The sequence below is a fragment of the Salmo salar genome, chromosome 02, assembly GCF_965601325.2.
Source record: "Salmo salar chromosome 02, fSalSal1, whole genome shotgun sequence".
Classification (NCBI taxonomy): Eukaryota; Metazoa; Chordata; class Actinopteri; order Salmoniformes; family Salmonidae; genus Salmo; species Salmo salar.
The window spans coordinates 13,361,944-13,386,391 of NC_138292.1; the positions used below are offsets into that span (position 1 = coordinate 13,361,944).

Here is a 24,448-nt window from a genome sequence, read left to right on the forward strand (position 1 = left end):
GTCGCTGTGGGTACGACATCGCCGATGCACTTGCTAATAAACCCGCTCACCGACTCAGCATATTCGTCAATGTTGTTGTTCGCGGCAATGCGGAACATATCCCAGTCCACGTGATCGAAGCAATCTTGAAGGGTGGAATCCGATTGGTCGGACCAGTGTTGAACAGACCTGAGCGTGGGAGCTTCCTGTTTTAGTTTCTGTCTATAGGCTGGAAGCAACAAAATGGAGTCGTGGTCAGCTTTTCCGAAAGGAGGGCGGAGGAGGGCCTTAAATGCGTCGCGGAAGATAGAATAGCAATGATCCAGGGTTTTGCCAGCCCTGGTAGCGCAATCGATATGCTGATAGAATTTAGGGAGCCTTGTTTTCAGATTAGCCTTGTTAAAATACCCAGCTACAATAAATGCAGCCTCAGGATATGTGGTTTCCAGTTTACACAGAGTCAAATGCAGTTCGTTCAGGGCCATCGGTGTCTGCTTGGGGGGATATATGCGGCTGTGATTATAATCGAAGAGAATTCTCTAGGTAGATAATGCGGACGACATTTGATTGTGAGGAATTCTAAGTCGGATGAACAGAAGGACTTGAGTTCCTGTATGTTGTTATGATCACACCACGTCTCGTTAATCATACACCCCCGCCCTTCTTCTTACCAGAAAGATGCTTGTTTCCTTGATACACCCTCCCAAAGTAGCCTCGACCAATTAGAAAACAATGTCTGACTTCTCTATAGTGACTGACTGAAGGTGTTCTTTGTCATGCTCCTTCCATCTAGAGCTGATGGAATGTTCAGCAGGTATAAATGCAGTTCTAAGAGGAAGCAATAGACTAGAAGGACCTTGCAGAGACAGAGAGATAAGAAGCTTTCACAGGTTTTCACACACATCTCAAGATAGCACTGTGGGTAACTACACAACTAACTAAATAGAAAACTTGTATTCAATGCCTGATACTGGTTTGGAAAATGTTATGAAGTTAAAACTCATTATCTCTTGGTACTTGGGCACAAACATGTTGGCCCTTTTGCCTCTAAATTTAAATTCAATGATCTGACATTATTTTAATGTGACAGTAGCTTAGCACTACAAGAGTGATTGTAATAAACAAGATTAGGTTCAACTTTTTAGAGCTGTTTTATAACATTTCACATTCAAGAATGGTTTGTTGTTTGTTACGTCACAATTCAAAAGGTTATTTTTATCTCCCTCCTAGGAAACACTGGTTGACCTGACAGGTAAAAGGACTTAGTTGTTTTGACAAACTACTATGAAAAACATTATTAACAACATTATTTCAAGTTTTACCATTTAAAGTGAAATGGAGTGAGAATGAAATTGACTGAAAATAAAGGTCTTAAGTATTGATGCCTCCCTTTTGCAGAATGTTCTCAATCCTGGTTGTCACAGTGATCTTGGCTAGCTGCTTGGCAATGCGTGAGTAATAAAAATACAATTCTGAATTATAATGATAAGATAATAGCTTTTGTGCTTTCACCATGTCAAGTGTCAGTTGTGCAGAGGTGAGTAAAATAACGTACTTTACTCTGAAAAATAATCAGCCAATAAATCCCACTCCCTCCCACTTACGTCCAAATGGACACTGGGGGGGAGTGGGCTCCGCACGTAACGCCCGCTCGATGTCCGCGTCAACCTCCCATACAACCGGTGCCAACAGGCAAGAAGCAGGAATTATGGGAGTGGGATCCGTGGACCGCTCCTCTGTGTCATATATCCGAGACAGTGTGTCTGCCTTGGCGTTCTGGGAACCTGGTCTGTAGGATAGAGTGAACACAAAACGGGTGAAAAACATGGCCCACCTTGCCTGGCGAGGATTCATTCTCCTCGCTGGCCCAGATGTACTCCAGATTGCGGTGGTGTCATGACGTTGGCCTGTGAGAAAGGTTTATGGGTTTACCCCCCATAAATACCTTTCTCCCTTCCCCTCTCTCTCTGACCCTACTGAAGGACATTTGAATAGCCTTTGTTAACCTCTCTTGGGCAGGTGGGACGCCACCCACGGTTCACACTTTTCAACAGCCAGTGAAAAATCAGAGCACCAAATTAAAAACCACAAAATGTCATAATTCAAAGTTTTCAAACAAAGGACTATTTTACACCATTTTAAAGGTACACGTCTCCTTAATGTAACCACATTGTCCGATTTCAAAAAGGCTTTATGGCGAAAGCATAAAGTTAGATTATGTTAGGACAGTTCCAACACAAGAAAAAGCACACAGCCATTTTCCTAGCAAGGACAGGCATCACAAAAAACAGAAAACCAGCTAAAATTATGCACTAACCTTTGACGATCTTCATCAGATGACACTCCAAGGACCTCATGTTAGACAATACATGCATTTTTTGTTTGATAAAGTTCATATTTATATCCATAAACTCCATTTTACATTGGTGCGTGATGTTCAGAAAATATTTTGCCTCCAATACTGCCGGTGGAGCAGCACAACAATTTACAAAAATACTCACCATAAACGTTGATAAAATATTAAACTGTTATTCAAAGAATTATAGATGAACATCTCCTTTATGCAAACGCTGTGACAGATTTCAAAAAAGCTTCACGGGGAAAGCACACTTTGCAATAATCTGAGTACTGTGCTCAGAAAAATACACTAGGCAATACAGATACCCGCCATTTTGGAGTCATCTAAAATCATAAATAGCATTAGAAATATTCACTTACCTTTGATGATCTTCATCAGAAGGCACTTCCAGGAATCCCAGGTCCACAATAAATGTTGCTTTGTTCGATAAAGTCCATAATTTATGTCCAAATAGGTCCTTGTTGTTAGCGCATTCAGTAAGCTACTCCAAGTGTAGGAAGCGCGCGGAAAATGTCACGACGAAAAGTAAAAAATGTTCTATTTACGTTCGTTCAAACATGTCAAACGTTGTATAGCATCAATCTTTAGGGCCTTTATCACTTAGAACTTCAATAATATTCCAACCGGACGATTCCATTGTCTTGAAAAACATTTTGGAACACAGCTAACTCTCACGTGAATGCGCGCCAATGAACGCCAGTACCTTCCTGAGTCAACAACTTCCAACTTCCTCTGTTCGCTCTCTGTTCATCATAGACGCCTCAACCAACTTTCTAAAGACTGTTGACATGTAGTGGAAGCCTTAGGAAGTGCAAAATGAACCCTAAGTCACTGAGTGTTCGATAGGCAATGACTTGAAAGGACTACAAGCACTAGAATTCTCCCTTCCTGGTTAGATTTTTCTCAAGTTTTTGCCTGCCATATGAGTTCTGTTATACTCACAGACATCATAGAAACTTCAGAGTGTTTTCTATCCAAATCTACTAATAATATGCATATTCTCGTTCCTGGGCCCGAGTAGTAGGCCGTTTAATTTGGGTACGTTTTTCATCCGGCCGTGAAAATACTGCCCCCTACCCTAGAGAGGTTAAATATAGAGAGTCTGGGAACATCAAACAAGTGGGGGGGGGGGGGAAGGAACCATATTTACCAGGTACTTAATGAGTATGAATGTCAGTTCGGTTGTCATCTGAGACATTATGACTGATGACAGGACGACATAAACTGTACCTGGGAAAGTCTACACATTTTAGTTATCAGATTCACATGGAATTGTTGTGCAATTTAAATGTTTGATATTGAAACTGTTTGTTAGGAGATTAAATGTAATTTTAGCTTCCAAATGAGAGAATTGGGATTTCATAAGGAAAGAGCCCTGACCAATCAGTGGCCCGCCCCTGTGAAGAGACAGGGGTTATAAACGATGAAACACACCCTTCTACCCCTCGCCACTATATAAGTCAGTGACGAAATGTAACCAAGTCTGTTCCGGGTACGTGCGGTCTGCAGCCTCTGCGTTAAAAGGACAAACATGTCAAGTACAGAACTAAGCCAACCTCAGCGTGAGTTTTGGTTGCGAATGGTATGAACTTTGAACCCTTATTCACTACAGAAGTGATACTTAGCAGCGGCCGCTGTAGACGTGGGCTAGGAAAGGACAGACGACGTATCCAGTCTAACACACAACGAAGATACTACAACGTATCCGTTTTACCACCAGTGATATTCTTCCGAGGACAGGAAGATCTCTGTTGGCCAACACGGCCAGCATCTACGACCAACCTACCAAAGCGCAGCTCAGAGTAAATATTTATTGCATTTTCCTTTTCCAAATGGGCGGTAATTTAGAATGCATACGATAATGTATTTACGATAGCATAGCTGCTTTCTTGGTTACTCAATCTTCCCGCTCTTTCATTCAAGCCCAAACCCCTTTCTTTGTGTAACAAGCCGCCATGCCGGTTTAGCCCACTAGGGCACATTCTCCTATCATTTCCTTGTAACCATATCTGTATTGTTATGCATTTCTGTGAATTACTTATATTAGTAAATAAACGATTTTAAGACAATTGATGTATGGATGACTCATAGTGAAAACTGGGTTCGTGCAGATAACCAACAATTTACAACGTTTGGAATGAGACTGACGTGAGGTAAATAACACATCATTAATCAGAAGACTCAGATCAGATAGTATGATATCTGAAAGTTATATTAGGAAAATTATAACTTTGTAATCTGAATATTTTCCTTGATGCCCCGACCTCCTAGTTAATTACATTTACACGATTAATCAGTTTAATCGCGTAATAATAATCACAGAGAGTTATTTGATAAACATGTCTTCCGTTTTAATGATCCCAAAGACACGACAGTGGTCAGTCCAAATGAGAAAATGGTGTTTAGCCCCCTCAAGAAAATGCCTCCACGCTTTCAGAGCCCCGACAACAGCCAACAGCTCCTGGTCCCCCACATCATAGTTTTGCTCCGCTGGGCTGAGCTTCTTCGAAAAGAACGCACAGGGGTGCAGTTTTAGGTGGCGTACCCGAGCGCTGAGACAGCACAGCTCCTATCCCAGCCTCGGACGCGTCCACCTCTACTATGAACGCTAAGGAGTGATCAGGATGAGCCAACACAGGAGCCGAGGTAAACAGAGCCTTCAGGTGACCAAAAGCCCTGTCCGCCCCAGCTGACCACTGCAGTCGCACCGGTCCCCCTTTCAGCAAAGAGGTAATGGGAGCCACTACCTGACCAAAGCCCCGTATAAACTTCCAGTAGTAGTTGGCAAACCCTAAGAACCGCTGCACCTCCTTTACCGTGGTTGGAGTCGGTCAATTACGCACGGCTGAAATGCAGTCATTCTTCATCTCCATCGCTGACTCGGACAGGCGATACCCTAGGAAGGAGACGGACTGTTGGAAGAACAGACATTTCGCAGCCTTAACGTACAGGTCATGTTCCAACAGTCGACCAAGCACCTTGCGCACCAGAGACACATGCTCGGCGCGTGTAGCGGAGTATATTAGAATGTCATCTATATACACCACTACACCCTGCCCGTGCAGGTCCCTGAAAATCTTGTCTACAAAGGATTGGAAGACGGATGGAGCATTTATCAACCCGTACGGCATGACGAGGTACTCATAGTGCACAGAGGTGGTACTAAATGCCGTCTTGCACTCATCCCCCTCCCGGATACGAACCAGGTTGTAAGCACTCCTGAGATCCAATTTGGTGAAGAAGCGCGCCCCATGCAATGACTCAGTCACACTGGCTATGAGAGGCAGAGGGTAAATATACTTCACCATGATCTTATTTAAACCTCTATAGTCAATGCACAGGCGTAAACCTCCATCCTTCTTCTTCACAAAAAAGAAACTTGAGGAGGCAGGTGAAGTGGAAGGCCAAATGTATCCCTGTCCCAGAGATTCGGTGACATGTTTCCATAGCCGCCGTCTCCTCCTGTGACAGAGGATACACATGACTCCTGGGAAGTGCTGCATCTACCAGGAGATTTATCACACAATCCCTCCGTCGATGGGGTGGTAGTTGAGTCGCCCCAAATCAGCATATTCAGGGGGGATGTGCATGGTGGAGACCTGGTTTGGACTCTCCACCGTAGTTGCACCTATGGAAACACCTATACACCTCCCTGAACACTGACGTGACCATACCTTGCGAGCCCTCTGTTGCCACGAGTCATGATGGGCCAACCAGGGAAACCCCAACACCACAGGAAACGCAGGAGAATCTATCAGGAAGAGACTAATTCTCTCCTCATGACCCTCCTGCATTATCATACATAGTGGAGTTGTGACCTCCCTAATCAGACCCGACCCTAAAGGATGACTATCTAAGGAATGTACAGGGAAGGGCACATCAACAGGAACAATAGGGATCCCTAATCTACGAACAAATGAACGGTCAATAAAGTTCCCAGCTGCGCCTGAATCTACTAGCGCCTTATGCTGGGAATGCGGGGAAAACTCAGGAAATTCTATAGATATATACATGTGCGCAAAAGGAAGCTCTGGGTGAGTTGGGTGCATACTCACCTGGGATGATACACCAGTGCCCTGCCTGCTGCCTCGACTTCCTGGGGAACCTCTCCAGCACCGACCAGCAGTGTGTCCTCTGCGGCCACAGGTAGTGCAGGAGGCGCTGGGGGATGGAATGGACGGACCCCGATCCGGACGTCCGCGGGTGGCCAACAGGTTATCCAGCCGGATGCATAAATCCACCAGATGGTCGGGGGTAAGGGTGGTGTCCCTGCAGGCCAGCTCCCGATGAACGTCCTCACGTAGTCTACATCGGTAATGGTCAATCAGGGCCCTCTCATTCCATCCTGCGCTGGCAGCCAGGGTCCTGAAGTCCAGTGCGAATTCCTGTGTGCTCCTCATCCCCTGTCTGAGATGGAACAAGCGTTCCCCCGCTGCTCTCCCCTCAGGTGGATGATCGAAGACCGCCCGGAAGCGACGGGTGAAATCCTCATAGCGGACCAACGTTGCTTCTATACTTCCCCATTCCGCGTTGGCCCACTCAAGCGCCTTCCCCGACAGACAGGAGATGAGGGTGGACACGCTCTAGTATCCCGAGGGAGCCGGGTGGATGGTCGCCAGGTAGGGCTCCAACTGGAGCAGGAACCCCTGGCACCCGGCAGCCGTCCCATCATAAGCGCTCGGGAGCGAGAGCCGAATCCCACTGGGTCCAGGTGACGGAGGGGTGGACAGCGGTGTGGGTTGTGGTGTGGGTTGGAGTGAAGTTGATGGGGATGTGGGAAAAACCCCTTTTTCCCATTGCTCCATGGTGAGCAGCACGCAATCCATGGCTGTGCCAAGATGTTGGAGCATCATCGCGTGCTGCTGGACGGGTTCCTCCACTGGTACCGGAGGACTGGGTGCACCTGCTGACTCCATAAAAAAAGGTGCGTGATTCTGTCAAGTGTCAGTTGTGCAGAGGTGAGGACGGAGTCAGGCGCAGGACACAAAACTGAGTAAAATAACGTACTTTACTCGGAAAAAGAATCAGCCAATAAATCCACGCAGGGATAACAAACCCTAACACAAAAACCAGGAAACAATCACGCACAAAACATAATGAGAACCAGAGGGTTAAATAGGGAAATAATAGTAATGTGATGGGAACCAGGTGTGAACAATCAAGACATAACAAATGGAAAAAGAAACGTGGATCGGTGGCAGCTAGAAAAATAGAATTATTAATATAGTAAACATATTTCCCATGTTATTTTAGCCATCAAAGATCCGTACTCGTATTCCTCTGCGGTGGGTCAAGGAGGTGGCACCCCATTTGCTTCCTACGGTGAGGGACACATCACAGGAGTCAGAGTGTGGGAGACCAACAACAACTACTACTACTACTACTACTACTACTACTACAACAGCATCGCCTACATCAGCGGGTGAGCAGACCCTGACCCATGAACAGACACCACTGACTCAGTCCAACTACACTACCCAACAGACACCACTGACTCAGTCAAACTACACTACCCAACAGACACACTTTCTTTTTTTCTTTCTTTCTTTCTTTCTTTCTTTCTTTCTTTCTTTCTTTCTTTCTTTCTTTCTTTCTTTCTTTCTTTCTTTATTTATTTAATTGTTGTGTAAATTACATATTCAGTACATGACCAGACAATATTGTTATCTTATCTAACCCAGAGTACAATGTAAAGTGTCATTCCTTGATATTCTCTGACGCTACATGCTCTCTCGGTCTGAATGTGCCTTATCAAAACACAACCAACGTGAAAAGCTTCCTCTGTTTTAGGTTCCAGCTGAGATACGGCTCCACCTGGTCCCCTGTGTTTGGTCGTGAAGGGGGTGAAAAGCAGGAGATGGAGCTGTTTAATGATGAGGCCATCGTCGAGGTGTCTGGGAAGTACAACCCAGCAGACTACATCTGCTACCTGGTGTTAACCACCAACATGGGGCGCACTCTGTCAGCCGGCCAGCCTAGCCAAGTCTCCTTCAACTTCTACCCAGCCAACATGGGAAATGAGCTGAGGCTGCTCAGCGGTCGCTTCAACGGTGCCGGGATCACCTCCATCGGAGCCCACTGGGGATTGGTGTACATGGAACGGGCTGGAAACAGTACTCTGGATACAGCACTGGAAACAGTAACTCCTACTTACTCCTAAAAAGTATGTCTTGCTCTTTGGGATGGTATCCCGGATACAGATTAAGCCTAGTCCTGGACTAGTTACTTTCAATGGAGATTCTCCATTCAACATGCTTTTTAGTCCAGGAGTGACTTAATCTGGGTCCAGGAAACTGACCCTATATGTTTGGACGGATGATTGACATAGATGCTGACAGAACTGTTTTTCATATCACTATCTGATGGGTGCTTCATGAGAATTGAAACTGAATGAATTTGAATGTTTCAAATATTTTGGAAGAATTTTTAAAGTGATCCCTCACTTGAAGCAGTACAAGAATACTTCTAAACATTCAAATTCATTCAGTGTAAATTCTCATGAAGCACCCATCAGATAGGAATATTACAGCAGTCCTGTCAGCGTCGGTCACAGACCACATGCGTTGTTACACATCATTTGAGGTTATCACAATTTATCACAATAAATAAAAGAATCATATGGAATTTAAAGGATTAATTATGTCTTTGATTAATTGAACAATCAAATATTATGGGGAGATAATAGCGTCTCAGGGTACTTCACCTTCACTATTTTATACACGCTGCATTTGTTATTTGTTGTTCCTTTTCTGCTACATCTGCTTATGGACATTTTAATAAAAAGCATATCTTTAATCATTATATTTCATTGTGTTCCTTTTGATAGGATCAAATCAAATCAAATGTATTTATAAAGCCCTTCTTACATCAGCTGATTTCTCAAAGTACAGTACAGAAACCCAGCCTAAAACCCCAAACAGCAAGCAATGCAGGTGTAGAAGCACGGTGGCTAGGAAAAACTCCCTAGAAAGGCCAGAACCTAGGAAGAAACCTAGAGAGGATCCCGGCTATGAGGGGTGGCCAGTCCTCTTCTGGCTTTGCCGGGTGGAGATTAGACGTTCAAATGTTCATAGATGACCAACAGGGTCAAATAATAATAATTACAGTGGTTGTCGAGGGTGCAACAGATCAGCACCTCAGGAGTAAATGTCAGTTGGCTTTTCATAGCCGATCATTCAGAGTATCTCTACCGCTCCTGCTGTCTCTAGAGAGTTGAAAACGCAGGTCTGGGGCAAGTAGCACATCGAGAGAGAGAGAGAGAGAGAGAGAAAAAATACTTATTCACACAGGATAAGACAGGATACTTATGTGTCCCCCGACACATAAACTACTGCTGCATAAATACTGGAGGCTGAGACAGGAGGGGTCGGGAGACACTGTGGCCCCATCCGACAATACCCCCAGACAGGGCCAAACAGGCAGGATATAACCCCACCCACTTTGCCAAAGCACAGCCCTCACACCACTAGAGGGATATCTTCAACCACCAACTTACCATCCTGAGACAAGGCTGAGTATAGCCCACAAAGATCTCTGCCACGGCACAACCCAAGAGGAGGCGCCAACCCAGACAGGAAGATCACGTCAGTGACTCAAGCCACTCAAGTGACGCACCCCTCCTAGGGACGGCATGAAAGAGCACCAGTAAGCCAGTGACTCAGCCCCTGTAATAGGGTTAGAGGCAGAGAATCCCAGTGGAGAGAGGGGAACCGGACAGGCTCGTTGCTCCAGTGCCTTTCCGTTCACCTTCACACTCCTGGTCCATTCCATAAAAATGGAGCTCTATAGGAGAAAGCCCTGCCTCCAGCTGTTTGCTTAGAAATTCTCGGGACAATAAGGAGTCCTGCGTCTTGTGACCGTAGCGTACGTGTAGGTATGTTCGCTGTGGCTCAGTTGGTAGAGCATGGTGTTTGCAACGCCAGCATGGTGTGTGCAACGCCAGGGTTGTGGGTTCGATTCCCACTGGGGGCCAGTACAATTTATTTTTTTTTATTCATGAAATGGTATGAAATGTATGTATTCACTACTGTAAGTCGCTCTGGATAAGAGTGTCTGCTAAATGACTAAAATGTTAATGTACGGCAGGACCAAATCGGAAAGATAGGTAGGAGCAAGCCCATGTAATGCTTTGTAGGTTGGCAGTAAAACCTTGAAACCAGCCCTTGCCTTAACAGGAAACCAGTGTAGAGAGGCTAGCACTGGAGTAATATGATCAGAAAATACATACAGTAGTGACCAGAGCGGACAATAAGCTAATCTGTCATTTTAACAAACCCTACCTCAATGGTGTCAATAAGTAATGAAGGAGAAAAAAATCCATAGTTACATATCGGGATATTATTTTTCGACGATATATCGTGTCGTATCGCATCAACAATATCACACAATTATTGTTGTGCTAGTTGGCTGTCCCTGCACTAAAACTCCTTCATAGACTGTTCATCATTTTCATTTAAAATAGGAAGCACATTTTTTTATGGCAATTTTATTTCCATTACTTTCTCATGCTTTCTATTCTCTCTGCCAGACACATATAGTGAGCAATATATTTGGAACATCGAATCACAATAAAATTACTGTGTAAAATCGTAATACATGTAGAATTGTGAGAATCATAATACATATCATATCAGCACCTAAGTATTGTGATAACATCGTATCGTGAGGTCCCTGGCAATTCCCAGCGCTACTATCCAACACAACGATAATGTCTGGAACGTACAGATGAAGTCAGAAGTTTACATACACCTTAGCCAACTACATTTAAACTCAGTTTTTTCACAATTCCTGACATTTAATTCTAGTAAAAATTCCCTGTCTTAGGTCAGTTAGGATCACCACTTTATTTTAAGAATGTGAAATGTCATTGATTTTAGCTTTTATTTCTTTCATCACATTCCCAGTGGGTCAGAAGTTTACATACACTCAATTAGTATTTGGTAGCATTGCCTTTAAATTGTTTAACTTGGGTCAAACGTTTTGGGTAGCCTTCCACAAGCTTCCCACAATAAGTTGGGTGAATTTTGGCCCATTCCTCCTGACAGAGCTGGTGTAACTGACTCAGGTTTGTAGGCCTCCTTGCTCGCACACACTTTTTCAATTCTGCCCACAAATTTTCTATAGGATTGAGGTCAGGGCTTTGTGATGGCCACTCCAATACCTTGACTTTGTTGTCCTTAAGCCATTTTGCCACAACTTTGGAAGTATGCTTGGGATCATTGTCCATTTGGAAGACCCATTTGAGACCAAGCTTTAACTTCCTGACTGATGTCTTGAGATGTTGCTTCAATATATCACATAATTTTCTGTCCTCATGATTCCATCTATTTTGTGAAGTGCACCAGTCCCTCCTGCAGAAAAGCACCCCCTCAACATGATGCTGCCACCCCCGTGCTTCACGGTTGTTATGGTGTTCTTCGACTTGCAAGCCTCCCCCTTTTTTCTCCAAATATAACAATGGTCATTATGGCCACACAGTTCTATTTTTGTTTAATCAGACCAGAGGACATTTCTCCAAAAAGTACAATCTTTGTCCCTATGTGCAGTTGCAAACCGTAGTCTGGCTTTTTTATGGCGGTTTTGGAGCAGTGGCTTCTTCCTTGCTGAGCGGCCTTTCAGGTTATGTCGATATAGGACTCGTTTTAGTGTGGATATAGATACTTCTGTACCTGTTTCCTCCAGCATCTTCACAAGGTCCTTTGCTGTTTCTGGGATTGATTTGCACTTTTCTCACCAAAGTATTTTAATCTCTAGGAGACAGAACGCGTCTCCTTCCTGAGCAGTATGACGGCTGCGTGGTCCCATTGTGTTTATACTTGCCAACTATTGTTTGTACAGATGAACATGGTACCTTCATGTGTTTGGAAATTGCTCCCAAGGATGAACCAGACTTGTGGGGGTCTACATTTTTTTTCTGAGGCCTAACCTGATTTCTTTTGATTTTCCCATGATGTCAAGCAAAGTGGCTCTGAGTTTGAAGGTAGGCCTTGACATACATCCACAGGTACACCTCCAATTGATTCAAATTATGTCAATTAGCCTATCAGAAGCTTCTAAAGACATTACATCATTTTCTAGAATTTTACAAGCTGTTTAAAGGCACAGTCAACTTAGTGTATGTAAACCTATGACCCACTGGAATTGTGATACAGTGAATTTAAATAATCTGTCTGTAAACAATTGTTGGGAAAATTACTTGTGTCATGCACAAAATAGATGTCCTAACCGACTTGCCAAAACTATTGTTTGTTAATAAGAAATTTGTGGAGTGGTTGAAAAACGAGTTTTAATTAATGACTCCAACCTAAGTTTATGTAAACTTCCGACTTCAACTGTATATCTGCCATACCCATTCATAACATCAAAATGTTGTCTATTAAGTCTGCTCTCCTTCTAGCCTGACATTGCATGACAAGCTGCATAATGTTTTAGTTAAAGCTACAGTCTGGGATTTGGGAAGCTGTTCAATGTTCAGCTGTATACCAAAACAAGTGGTGGGGAGGGACACCACTTTGTGGCGAATCACAGACTGTGTGGATGGTCTAGATTAGACAGTTTGATAGATGGGGCTTATACAGTATATGAATGTTTCAACAGTCAAAGTTGCTTAACTAGTGTCGTGTCTTTGGCATCATTAAAACTGAAGACATACTTATCAAATTACTCTGTAATTATTATTACACGATTAACCTCTTGGCGTTCCCCTAGGATAGGGGACGCTAAAGCGATTTTTGAAAAAAATTCGTGCCCATTTTAAACGGCTTCCTACTCAAACTCAGAAGCTAGGATATGCATATAATTAATACTTGTGGATAGAAAACACCCTAAAGTTTCTAAAACTGTTTGAATGGTGTCTGTGAGTATAACAGAACTCATATGGCAGTCAAAACCCCGAGACAGATCGAAACAGGAAGTGGAATTCTGAATTGCGAACTGAAATTCATCACGTTGCCTATTAATCACACCGTGAGCTATGGTTCATTGACCACTTCCTATTGCTTCCACTAGATGTCCCCAGTCGAAACAAAGTGGTTTGAGTCTCCTACTGTCAAAACTGAATGAATGAGACGCTGTGGAACGTGGTCACACGGAGAGGGCCATCACCATTATGACGCCGACGCCCCTGGTTACCCTCCCCTTTCGAAACGTTTTGAAACACAATGCAATCATCCCCCTCGAATCTTATTGGCTCTCTTGTTGAAAAACGCCCTGAAGATTTATGTTATACAACGTTTGACATGTTTGAACGAACCTAAATGGGAAAAAAATGCATTTTCTCAAAATGGCTGTGCCGTGGTCGACGGAAGTTTTGGAGCAGCCTTCAGACGCGCTAACAAGAACAAGCTCTTGGAACATAAAGGAGTATTTTTTTCGTACGAAAATACATTTGTTGTGGACCTGGGATTCCTGGAAGTGCTTTCTGATGAAGACAACCAAAGGTAAGGGATTATTGACAATAGTATACAAGACTAGATGTGATATGCGATTGTTCCAAGATGGCGCTGACCTGTAATGTTAGCCTTTTTTTTAGAGTATCGCATCCCCTTTCATCGCAAAGTATGATTACCCAGTAAAGTTAATTTTAAATCTGTCATTACAGGTGCTTTCAAGAGATATTCATCTATAAATCTTAGAATGACAATATTACATTTTAAAAATGTTTTCGAATAGTAATTTAGTAAATTGTAGCTCTGTTTCATCGGATGCATTTGAGGGAAAATAGTTAGTCAACGTTACGCACCGATGTAAAATGCTGTTTTTATATATAAATATGAACTTTATCGAACAAAAGAATGCATGTATTGTGTAACATGATGTTCTAGGTGTGTCATCTGATGACGATTGTCAAAGGTTAGTGCTGCATTTAGCTGTTTTTTGGTTATTTGTGATGCATGTGGTTGGTCGGAAAATGGCTATGTGGCTACTTTTACGATATACTCCTAACATAATCTAATGTTTTGCTTTTGCTGTAAAGCATTTTTGAAATCGGACAATGTGGTTCGATTCAGGAGAGGTGTATCTATAAAACGATATAATTTAAAAAAAAATGTAATTATTACATTTTGTTATGCTAATGGCGATATGATTTTTCGCTGGATGTCCGTCCCGGCCGCACAGGGGTTAACCTGATTAATCATGTAACTGTAATTAACTAGGAAGTCGGGGCACCAAGGAAAATATTCAGATTACAAAGTTATAATTTTCCTAATATAACTTTCAGATATTTTAATATCTGATCAATTAGTCTTCGAATTAATGAATTATTATTTACCTCACCCAGTCTCATTCCAAACGTTATAAATTGTTGGTTATCTGCACGAACCCAGTCTTCACTATGAGTCATCCATACATCAATTGTCTTACTAAGTAATTCACAGAAACGCATAACAAACATTAGATATGTCACGATTCTCTTCGTCAGAAGATATGTTGAAATCGCTGTCGGACAAAGTGGACCAATATGCAGCGGATTGCGTGCTCATCATCATTTATTTTGAATGTGAACACGAGGAAAAAACAATAAACAAAACTCACGACAGGAACAGTGTAGCAGGCTAAACAAAAGCAGTGCTAACATTCAACTACCCACAAGTGACAAACAAAACACACACCTACTTATAGGACTCCCAATCAGAGGCAACTAGAAACACCTGCCTCCAATTGAGAGTCCAGCAACCAAATCTGCACATGGAAAACTTAACCTAGAACCTACTCATACTAAAACATACACCACAAAACCCCGGAACACATAAATAACACACCCCTCTAAGCTATACACAAAAAAAACACCATACAAAACAAACATACCTCTGCCACGCCCTGACCAAATAATACAAATAATCCTCTATACTGGTCAGGACGTGACAATATGTTTACAAGGAAAAGATAGGAGAATGTGCCCTAGTGGGCAAAACCGGCATGGCGGCTTGTTAGACAAAAGGGGAGTGGGGTCAGCTGAGAAGGCATTACAGAGTTGATAATTATAACAATTGATATACTAAGCTTTTGCACATGAACGCTCACTCATTCGGGAACAATTGCAATCAATATATATATTTACGCTCAGTGTGTCGTCGGGATCTCTGTTGAAAAGGTTGTTTCTATTGGAGAGTTTGTCTGCTCTCTCTCTCTGTCGTGGTTAGAATGGCTAGTTCAGAGTGACATTCATTAATGTCGTTATAGGACAGTTGTTTCGGCGGTTGTCGGTATTCGCGTTCAATGATACCGAATTCCTAGCTGCAGACTAGTAATTAATATCAAAGACTTGTTCTTATTCTGTCGGTATCGATAGTCTAAGAGTTTAACCACGTGGTATGTTTAAAAGTTAATCAAGAGGTAAGCTGGTCTCCAACCTTTAGCCATCTCGTAATTGAGGTAAGCTCAGTCTGGTGATAGAAAACCTTGGTGGGGGTTTTATTCGGAAGAGCAGAAAAGGGCCTGTCCCATGACGCCAGACCATAACTGTGCTCATGGGCGGTCCTCGGATTTAGTTAAGACTCCAAAGGGAATTGGAGTTTCCTTCATTAACCTCTCTAGGGTAGGTGGCACCAAATCGTCCCACCTACGTAACAGCCAGTGTAATCCCGTGGCGCGTTATTCACAAACATATGACTATTTTACACCATTTTAAAGACAAGACTCTCGTTAATCTAACCACACTGTCCGATTTCAAAAAGGCTTTACAACGAAAACAAAACATTAGATTATGTCAGCAGAGTACCCAGCCAGAAATAATCAGACACCCATTTTTCAAGCTAGCATATAATGTCACATAAACCCAAACCACAGCTAAATGTAGCACTAACCTTTGATGATCTTCATCAGATGACAACCCTAGGACATTATGTTATACAATACATGCATGTTTTGTTCAATCAAGTTCATATTTATATCAAAAACCAGCTTTTTACATTAGCATGTGACTAGCATGTGACTAGCATTCCCACCGAACACTGCCGGTGAACTTACTAAATTACTCACGATAAACGTTCACAAAAAGCATAACAATTATTTTAAGAATTATAGATACAGAACTCCTCTATGCACTCGATATGTCCGATTTTAAAATAGCTTTTCGGTGAAAGCACATTTTGCAATATTCTCAGTAGATAGCCCGGCATCACAGGGCTAGCTATTTAGACACCCAGCAAGTTTAGCACTCACCAAAGTCAGATTTACTGTAAGAAAAATGTTATTACCTTTGCTGTCTTCGTCAGAATGCACTCCCAGGACTTCTACTTCAATAACAAATGCTGGTTTGGTTCAAAAGTTTTTGCATTTTTGAGGTATTTGAATATCGCGCCACGGGATTACACTGGCTGTTGAGTAGGTGGGACGCAAAAATGTATTTTAAACAGTGTTTGACATGCTTCGAAGTACGGTAATGGAATATTTTGATTTTTTTTGTCACGAAACGCGCCAGCGCGTCACCCTTCGGATAGTTACCTGAACGCATGAACAAAACGGAGCTATTTGGATATAACTATGGATTATTTCGAACCAAAACAACATTTGTTGTTGAAGTAGAAGTTCTGGGAGTGCAGTCTGACGAAGAACAGCAAAGGTAATCCAATTTTTCTTATAGTAAATCTGAGTTTAGTGAGGGCCAAACTTGGTGGGTGTCAAAATAGCTAGCCGTGATGGCCGGGCTATGTACTCAGAATATTGCAAAATGTGCTTTCGCCGAAAAACTATTTTGAAATCGGACACCGCGATTGCATAAAGGAGTTCTGTATCTATAATTCTTAAAATAATTGTTATGTATTTTGTGAACGTTATTCGTGAGTAATTTAGTAAATTCACCGGAAGTTTGCGGTGGGTATGCTAGTTCTGAGCATCACATGCTAATGTAAAATGCTGGTTTTTGATATAAATATGAACTTGATTGAACAAAACATGCATGTATTGTATAACATAATGTCCTAGGAGTGTCAACTGATGAAGATCATCAAAGGTTAGTGCTGCATTTAGCTTAGTGGTTTTGTGGTTTTGGTTTTAGTGGTTTTGGTTTTTGTGACATATATGCTTGCTTTGAAAATGGCTGTGTGATTATTTTTGGGAGGGTACTCTCCTGACATAATCAGGAGAGTACCCTCCCAAAAATTGAAATCGGACAATGTGGTTAGATAAAGGAGAGTCTTGTCTTTAATAGAAAATGACTCAAGTAAAAGTGAAAGTCACCCAGTAAAATACTACTTGAGTAAAAGTTGAAAAGTATTTTTGATAACATTTTTGATAAAAGTATCAAAACTAAATGCAATTGCTAAAATATACTTAAGTATCAAAAGTACAAGTAAAAGTATAAATAATTTATTATTCCTTATATTAAGCAAACCAGACTGCACAATTCTCTTGTTTTTATTTATTTATGGATAGCCAGGGGCACACTCCAACACTCAGACATAATTTACAAATAAAGCATTTGTGTTTAGTGAGTCCGCCAGATCAGAGGCATTAGGGATGAACAGAGATGTTCTCTTGATATATGTGTGAATGTGAGTATTTTCCTGTGCTGCTAAGCATTCAAAATGTAACGAGTACTTTTGGATGTCAGGAAAAATGTATGGAGTAAAAAGTATATTATTTTATTTAGGAATGTAGTGAAGAAAAAGTTGTAAAAAATATAAATAGTAAAGTAAAGTACAGATACTCAAAAACATGACTTAAGTAGTACTTTAAAGTATTTTTACTTAAGTACTTTACACCACTGTCTTGACCAGACTGCAGTTTAGCATTGTAACTGACTTCGGTGGGCAAATGCTGACCTTCGATGGCCACTGGCACACTGGAGAAACAGATGAATCCCGGTTTCAACTATACCGGGCAGATGGAGACAGCGTATGTGGCATCATGTGGGTGAGTGGTTTGCTGATGTCAATGTTGTGAACAGAGTGCCCCATGGTGGCGGTGGGATTATGGTACAGGCAGGCATAAGTGGACAATGAACACAATTTCATTTTTATTGATGGCAATTTGAATGCACAGAGATACCGTGACGAGATCCTGAGGCCCATTGTTGTGCCATTAATCCGCTGCCTTCACCTAATGTTTCAGCATGATAATGCACAGCCCCATGTCGCAAGGATCTGTACACAATTCCAAGAAGCTGAGAATGTCCCAATTCTTCCATGGCCTGCATACTCACCAGACATGTCAGTCATTGAGCAGTTCCGCCAATAACCAGCCACTCCACACAGCCATTTTTATTATTATTTTAAATTTGTATTTCACCTTTATTTAACCAGGTAGGCCAGTTGAGAACAACTGCGACCTGGCCAAGATAAAGCATAGCAGTGCAACACAAACAACAACACAGAGTTGATCGCTGAGATCCTGGTTGAAAACAGCAAATGTGTATTTAGAAGGCAGGATGGTCAAGATGATATCTATGAGGGTGCCCGTGTTTACGGATTTGGGATTGTACCTGGTAGGTTCCTTGATAATTTGTGTGAGATTTAGGGCATCTAGCTTAGATGTAGGACGGCCGGGGTGTTAAGCATGTCACAGTTTAGGTCACCTAACAGTACGAGTTCTGAAGATAGATGGGGGGCAATCAATTCACATATGGTGTCCAGGGCACTGCTGGGGGCTGAAGGTGATCTATATCAAGCGGCAACGGTGAGAGACTTGTTTCTGGAAAGGTGGATTTTTAAAAGTAGAAGCTCGAATTGTTTGGGCACAGACCTGGATATTATGACAGAACTCTGCAGGCTATCTCTGCAGTAGATTGCAACTCCGCCCCTTTTGGCAGTTCTATCTTGTCGGAATATGTTATAGTTAGGGATGGAATTTTCAGGATTTTTGGTGGCCTTCCTAAGCAGGAATTCACACACGGCTAGGACATCCGGGTTGGCAGAGTGTGCTAAAGCAGTGAATAAAACAAACTTAGGGAGGAGGGTTCTAATGTTAACATGCATGAAACCAAAGCTTTTACGGTTACAGAAGTCAACAAATGAGAGCATCTGGGGAATGGGAGTGGAACTAGGTGCTGCAGGGCCAGTATTAACTTCTACATCACCAGAGGACCAGAGGAGGAGTAGGATAAGGGTACGGCTAAAGGCTATAAGAACTGGTCCTCTAGTGCATTCGGAACAGAGAGTAAAAGGAGCAGGTTTCTGGGTGCAGAAGAATAGATTCAAGGCATAATGTACAGACAAGGGTATGGTAGGATGTGAATACAGTGGAGGTAAACCTCGGCATTGAGTGACGATGAGAGGTTTTGTCTCTAGAGACACCATTTAAACAAGGTGAGGTCACCGCATGTGTAGGAGGTGGAACTAAAGGGCTAGGCATTTTGAGCGGGGCTGGAGGCTCTACAGTGAAATTAGACAATATTCACTAACCAAAATAGTAATGGACAAGGTATATTGACATTAGGGAGAGGCATGCGTAGCCGAGTTATCATAGGGTCCAGTGAGTAGCTAGGTGAGCTGGAGACATGGTGATTCAGACAGCTAGCGGGCCGGGGCTAGCAGGCTAGCAGAAGGGCCTTAGGGGGACGTCGCAACGGAATAGTCTGTTGAAGCCCCCTCGGACGGTTACGTCGGCAGACCAGTCGTGATGGATCGGCAGGGCTCCGTGTAGGCAGTAAAAGGGTCCAGGCCAATTGGCAAAATAGGTATTGTAGCCCAAGAAATTGGCTGATGGACCTCTTCAGCTAGCCGGGAAATGGGCCTAGCTCGGGGATAGCTCCAGGCTAACTGATATTTGCTTCGGGACAGAGACGTTAACCAGGAGTAGCCACTCGGATAGCAGCTAGCTAGCTGCGATGATCCGGTGTAAAGGTTCAGAGCTTGCGGTAGGAATCTGGAGATGTGGTAGAGGAAAGAAAACAGTCCGATATGCTCTAGACAGCCAGCGGGCCGTGGCTAGCAGATGGGCCTTCAGGGGACGACCTGAATCCAATTGAGCACATCTGGGACATCATGTCTCGCTCCATCCACCAACGCCACACCACAGACTGTCCAGGAGTTGGCCGATGCTTTAGTCCAGGTCTGGGAGGAGATCCCTCAGGAGACCATCCGCCACCTCATCAGGAGCATGCCCAGGCGTTGTAGGGAGGTCATACAGCCACGTGGAGGCCACACACACTACTGAGCCTCATTTTTACTTGTTTTAAGGACATTACATCAAAGTTGGATCAGCCTGTAGTGTGGTTTTCCACTTTAATTTTGAATGTGACTCCAAATCCAGACCTCCATGGGTTGATAAATTGGATTTCCATTGATTATCTTTGTGTGATTTTGTTGTCAGCACATTCAAATATGTAAAGAAAAAAGTATTTAACCTGTTAGGGCTAGGGGGCAGTATTTGCACGGCTGGATAAAAAAATGTACCCGATTTAATCTGGTTACTAATCCTACCCAGTAACTAGAATATGCATATCCTTATTATATATGGATAGAAAACACCCTAAAGTTTCTAAAACTGTTTGAATGGTGTCTGTGAGTATAACAGAACTCATTTGGCAGGCAAAACCCTGAGACATTTTCTGACAGGAAGTGGATACCTGATGTGTTGTATTACCTTTAAACCTATGCCATTGAAAAACACAGGGGCTGAGGAATATTTTGGCACTTCCTATTGCTTCCACTAGATGTCACCAGCCTTTACAAAGTGTTTTGAGTCTTCTGGAGGGAGATCTGACCGAACAAGAGCCATGGAACGATGATGGCCCATTAGACACCTGGCGCGCGAGTTCATGTTGGGTACCCTCGTTCCAATACGTTATAAAAGAGAATGCATTCGTCCACCTTGAATATTATTCATGTTCTGGTTAAAAAAGGCCCTAATGATTTATGCTATACAACGTTTGACATGTTTGAACGAACGTAAATATATTTTTTCCCCTCGTTCATGAAGTGAAGTCCGGCGGGCTTAGATCATGTGCTAACAAGACGGAGATTTTTGGACATAAATGATGAGCTTTTTTGAACAAAACTACATTCGTTATGGACCTGTGATACCTGGAAGTGACATCTGATGAAGAGAATCAAAGGTAATGGATTATTTACATAGTATTTTCGATTTTAGATCTCCCCAACATGACGGCTAGTCTGTAACGCAACGCGTATTTTTCTGGGCGCAGTGCTCAGATTATTGCAAAGTGTGATTTCCCAGTAAGGTTATTTTTAAATCTGGCAAGTTGATTGCGTTCAAGAGATGTAAATCTATAATTCTTTAAATGACAATATAATATTTTACCAATGTTTTCTAATTTTAATTATTTAATTTGTGGTGCTGACTTGACTGCCGGTTATTGGAGGGAAACGATTTCCTCAACATCAATGCCATAGTAAAACGTTGTTTTTGGATATAAATATGAACTTGATAGAACAAAAAATGCATGCATTGTCTAACATAATGTCCTATGAGTGTCATCTGATGGAGATTGTAAAAGGTCAGTGCATAATTTTAGCTGGTTTTATGGTTTTGGTGACCCTGTCTTTGAATTGACAAAACATTACACACAACTCTTGTAAATGTACTGTCCTAACATACTCTAAATTTATGCTTTCGCCGTAAAACCTTTTTGAAATCGTAAAATGTGGTTAGATTAAGGAGATGTTTATCTTTCAAAGGGTGTAAAATAGTTGTATGTTTGAAAAATGTGAATTTTGACATTTATTTGGATTCAAATTTGCCGCTCTTGAAATGCACCTGCTGTTGATGGAGTGCACCACGGGTGGGACGCTTGCGTCCCACCTAGCCCATAGAGGTTAATAAGATTATTTCTATCATTCAGATCTAGGATGTGTTGTTTAAGTGTTCCCTTTATTTTTTTGAGCTGTATATATGATGGCAGCACATCTGTGGAAACAAAACTGCTTGATTTTGTTGAATTGAATGGAGAAACAGCAGAGGAAATTGCAGCTGAGGTCATCGAAAAATGTAACCTGGAAAACATTCTCTGCTGACAACAAACACCAACTTTGGAGGACTGAATAGGCTGGGGAGGGTCAATGTCCATACCAAAGTTAAAAATGCTCTGCAGCGGGAGGTGATTGGCTTAGGTTATCCTGCCCAAATTTATAACACGGCCAGAACAGCTTTGGATATGATGTTGTTAGAGGTCGACCGATTAATCGGAATGGCCGATTAATTGTGGCCGATTTCAAGTTTTCATAACAATCGGAAATCTGTATTTTTGGACGCCAATTTGGCCGATTTCTTTTTCTTCTTCTTCTTCTTTTCTTTTAGACATTTATTTACCTAGGCAAGTAAGTTAAGAACACATTCTTATTTTCAATGACGGCCTAGGAACGGTGGGTTAACTGCCTTGTTCAGGGGCAGAACGACAGATTTTTACCTTGTCAGCTCGGGGATTCAATCTTGCAACCTTACGGTTAACTAGTCCAATGCTCTAACCACCTGCTTTACATTGCACTCCACGAGGAGCCTGCCTGTTACGCGAATGCAGTAAGAAGCCAAGGTAAGTTGCTAGCTAGCATTAAACTTATCTTATAAAAAACAATCAATCAATCATAATCACTAGTTAACTACACATGGTTGATGATATTACTAGTTTATCTAGCCTGTCCTGCGTTGCATATAATCGCTCAGGTACACGTTGCTCCAACCATAAACATCAATGCCTTTCTTAAAATCAATACATAAGTATATATTTTTAAACCTGCATATTTAGTTAATATTGCCTGCTAACATGAATTTCTTTTAACTAGGGAAAATGTGCCACTTCTCTTGCAAACAGAGTCAGGGTATATGCAGCAGTTTGGGCCGCCTGGCTCGTTGAGAACTGTGAAGACTATTTCTTCCTAACAAAGACAGCCGACTCCGCCAAACGGGGGATGATTTAAACAAAAGCGCATTTGCGAAAAAAGCACAATCGTTGCACAACTGTACCTAACCATAAACATCAATGCCTTTCTTAAAATCAATACACAGAAGTACATATTTTTAAACCTGCATATTTAGCTAAAAGAAATCCAGGTTAGCAGGCAATATTAACCAGGTGAAATTGTGTCATTTTGCGTTCATTGCACGCAGAGTCAGGGTATATGCAACAGTTTGGGCCAGAATTTTACGTAATTATGACATAACATTGAAGGTTGTGCAATGTAACAGGAATATTTAGACTTAGGGATGCCACCCGTTAGAAAAAATACGGAACGGTTCCGTATTTCACTGACAGGAAAAACGTTTTGTTTTCGAGATGATAGTTTCCGGATTCGACCATATTAATGACCTATGGCTCGTGTTTGTGTGTTATAATTAAGTCTATGATTTGATAGAGCAGTCTGACAGTGGTAGGCACCAGCAGAGCAGTCTGAGCGATAGAGCAGTCTGAGCGGTGGTAGGCACCAGCAGGCTCGTAAGCATTCATTCAAACAGCACTTTCGTGCATTTGCCAGCAGCCCTTCGCAATGCATTGCGCTGTTTATGACTTCAAGCCTGTCAACTCCCAAGATTAGGCTGGTGTAACCGATGTGAAATGGCTAGCTAGTTAGCCGGGTGCGCGCTAATAGCGTTTCAAACGTCACTCGCTCTGAGACTTGGAGTAGTTGTTTCCACTTGCTCTGCATGGGTAATGCTGCTTCGAGGGTGGCTGTTGTCGATGTGTTCCTGGTTCGAGCCCAGGTAGGAGCGAGGAGAGGGACGGAAGCTGTACTGTTACACTGGCAATACTAAATTGCCTATAAGAACATCCAATAGTCAAAGGTATATGAAATACAAATCGTATAGAGAGAAATAGTCCTATAATTTCTATAATAACTACAACCTAAAACTTCTTACCTGGGAATATTGAAGACTCATGTTAAAAGGAACCACCAGCTTTCATATGTTCTCATGTTCTGAGCAAGGAACTTAAACGTTTGCTTTTTTACATGGCACATATTGCACTTTTACTTTCTTCTCCAACACTTTGTTTTTGCATTATTTAAACCAAATTGAACATGTTTCATTATTTATTTGAGGCTAAATTGATTTTATTGATGTATTATATTAAGTTAAAATAAGTGTTCATTCAGTATTGTTGTAATTGTCATTATTACAAATGAATAAATAAAAAAAGCGCCCGATTAATCGGTATCGGCTTTTCTGGTCCTCCAATAATCAGTATCGGCGTTGAAAAATCATAATCGGTCGACC

At 42.2% G+C, this 24,448-nt stretch overlaps 1 protein-coding gene across 1 annotated transcript; it reads left to right on the forward strand.

Moving 5' to 3' along the window:
* Positions 1-852: 852 nt before the first annotated feature.
* On the forward strand, positions 853-9,133 carry LOC106593591 (zymogen granule membrane protein 16-like). Its single transcript, XM_045719109.2, has 5 exons — positions 853-897; positions 1,210-1,231; positions 1,378-1,430; positions 7,592-7,760; positions 8,129-9,133. Exons 3-5 carry the CDS (start codon positions 1,379-1,381, stop codon positions 8,496-8,498), a joined length of 591 nt encoding a protein of 196 aa, XP_045575065.2. The 5' UTR covers positions 853-897; positions 1,210-1,231; position 1,378; the 3' UTR covers positions 8,499-9,133.
* The last annotated feature ends 15,315 nt before the right edge of the window (positions 9,134-24,448 follow it).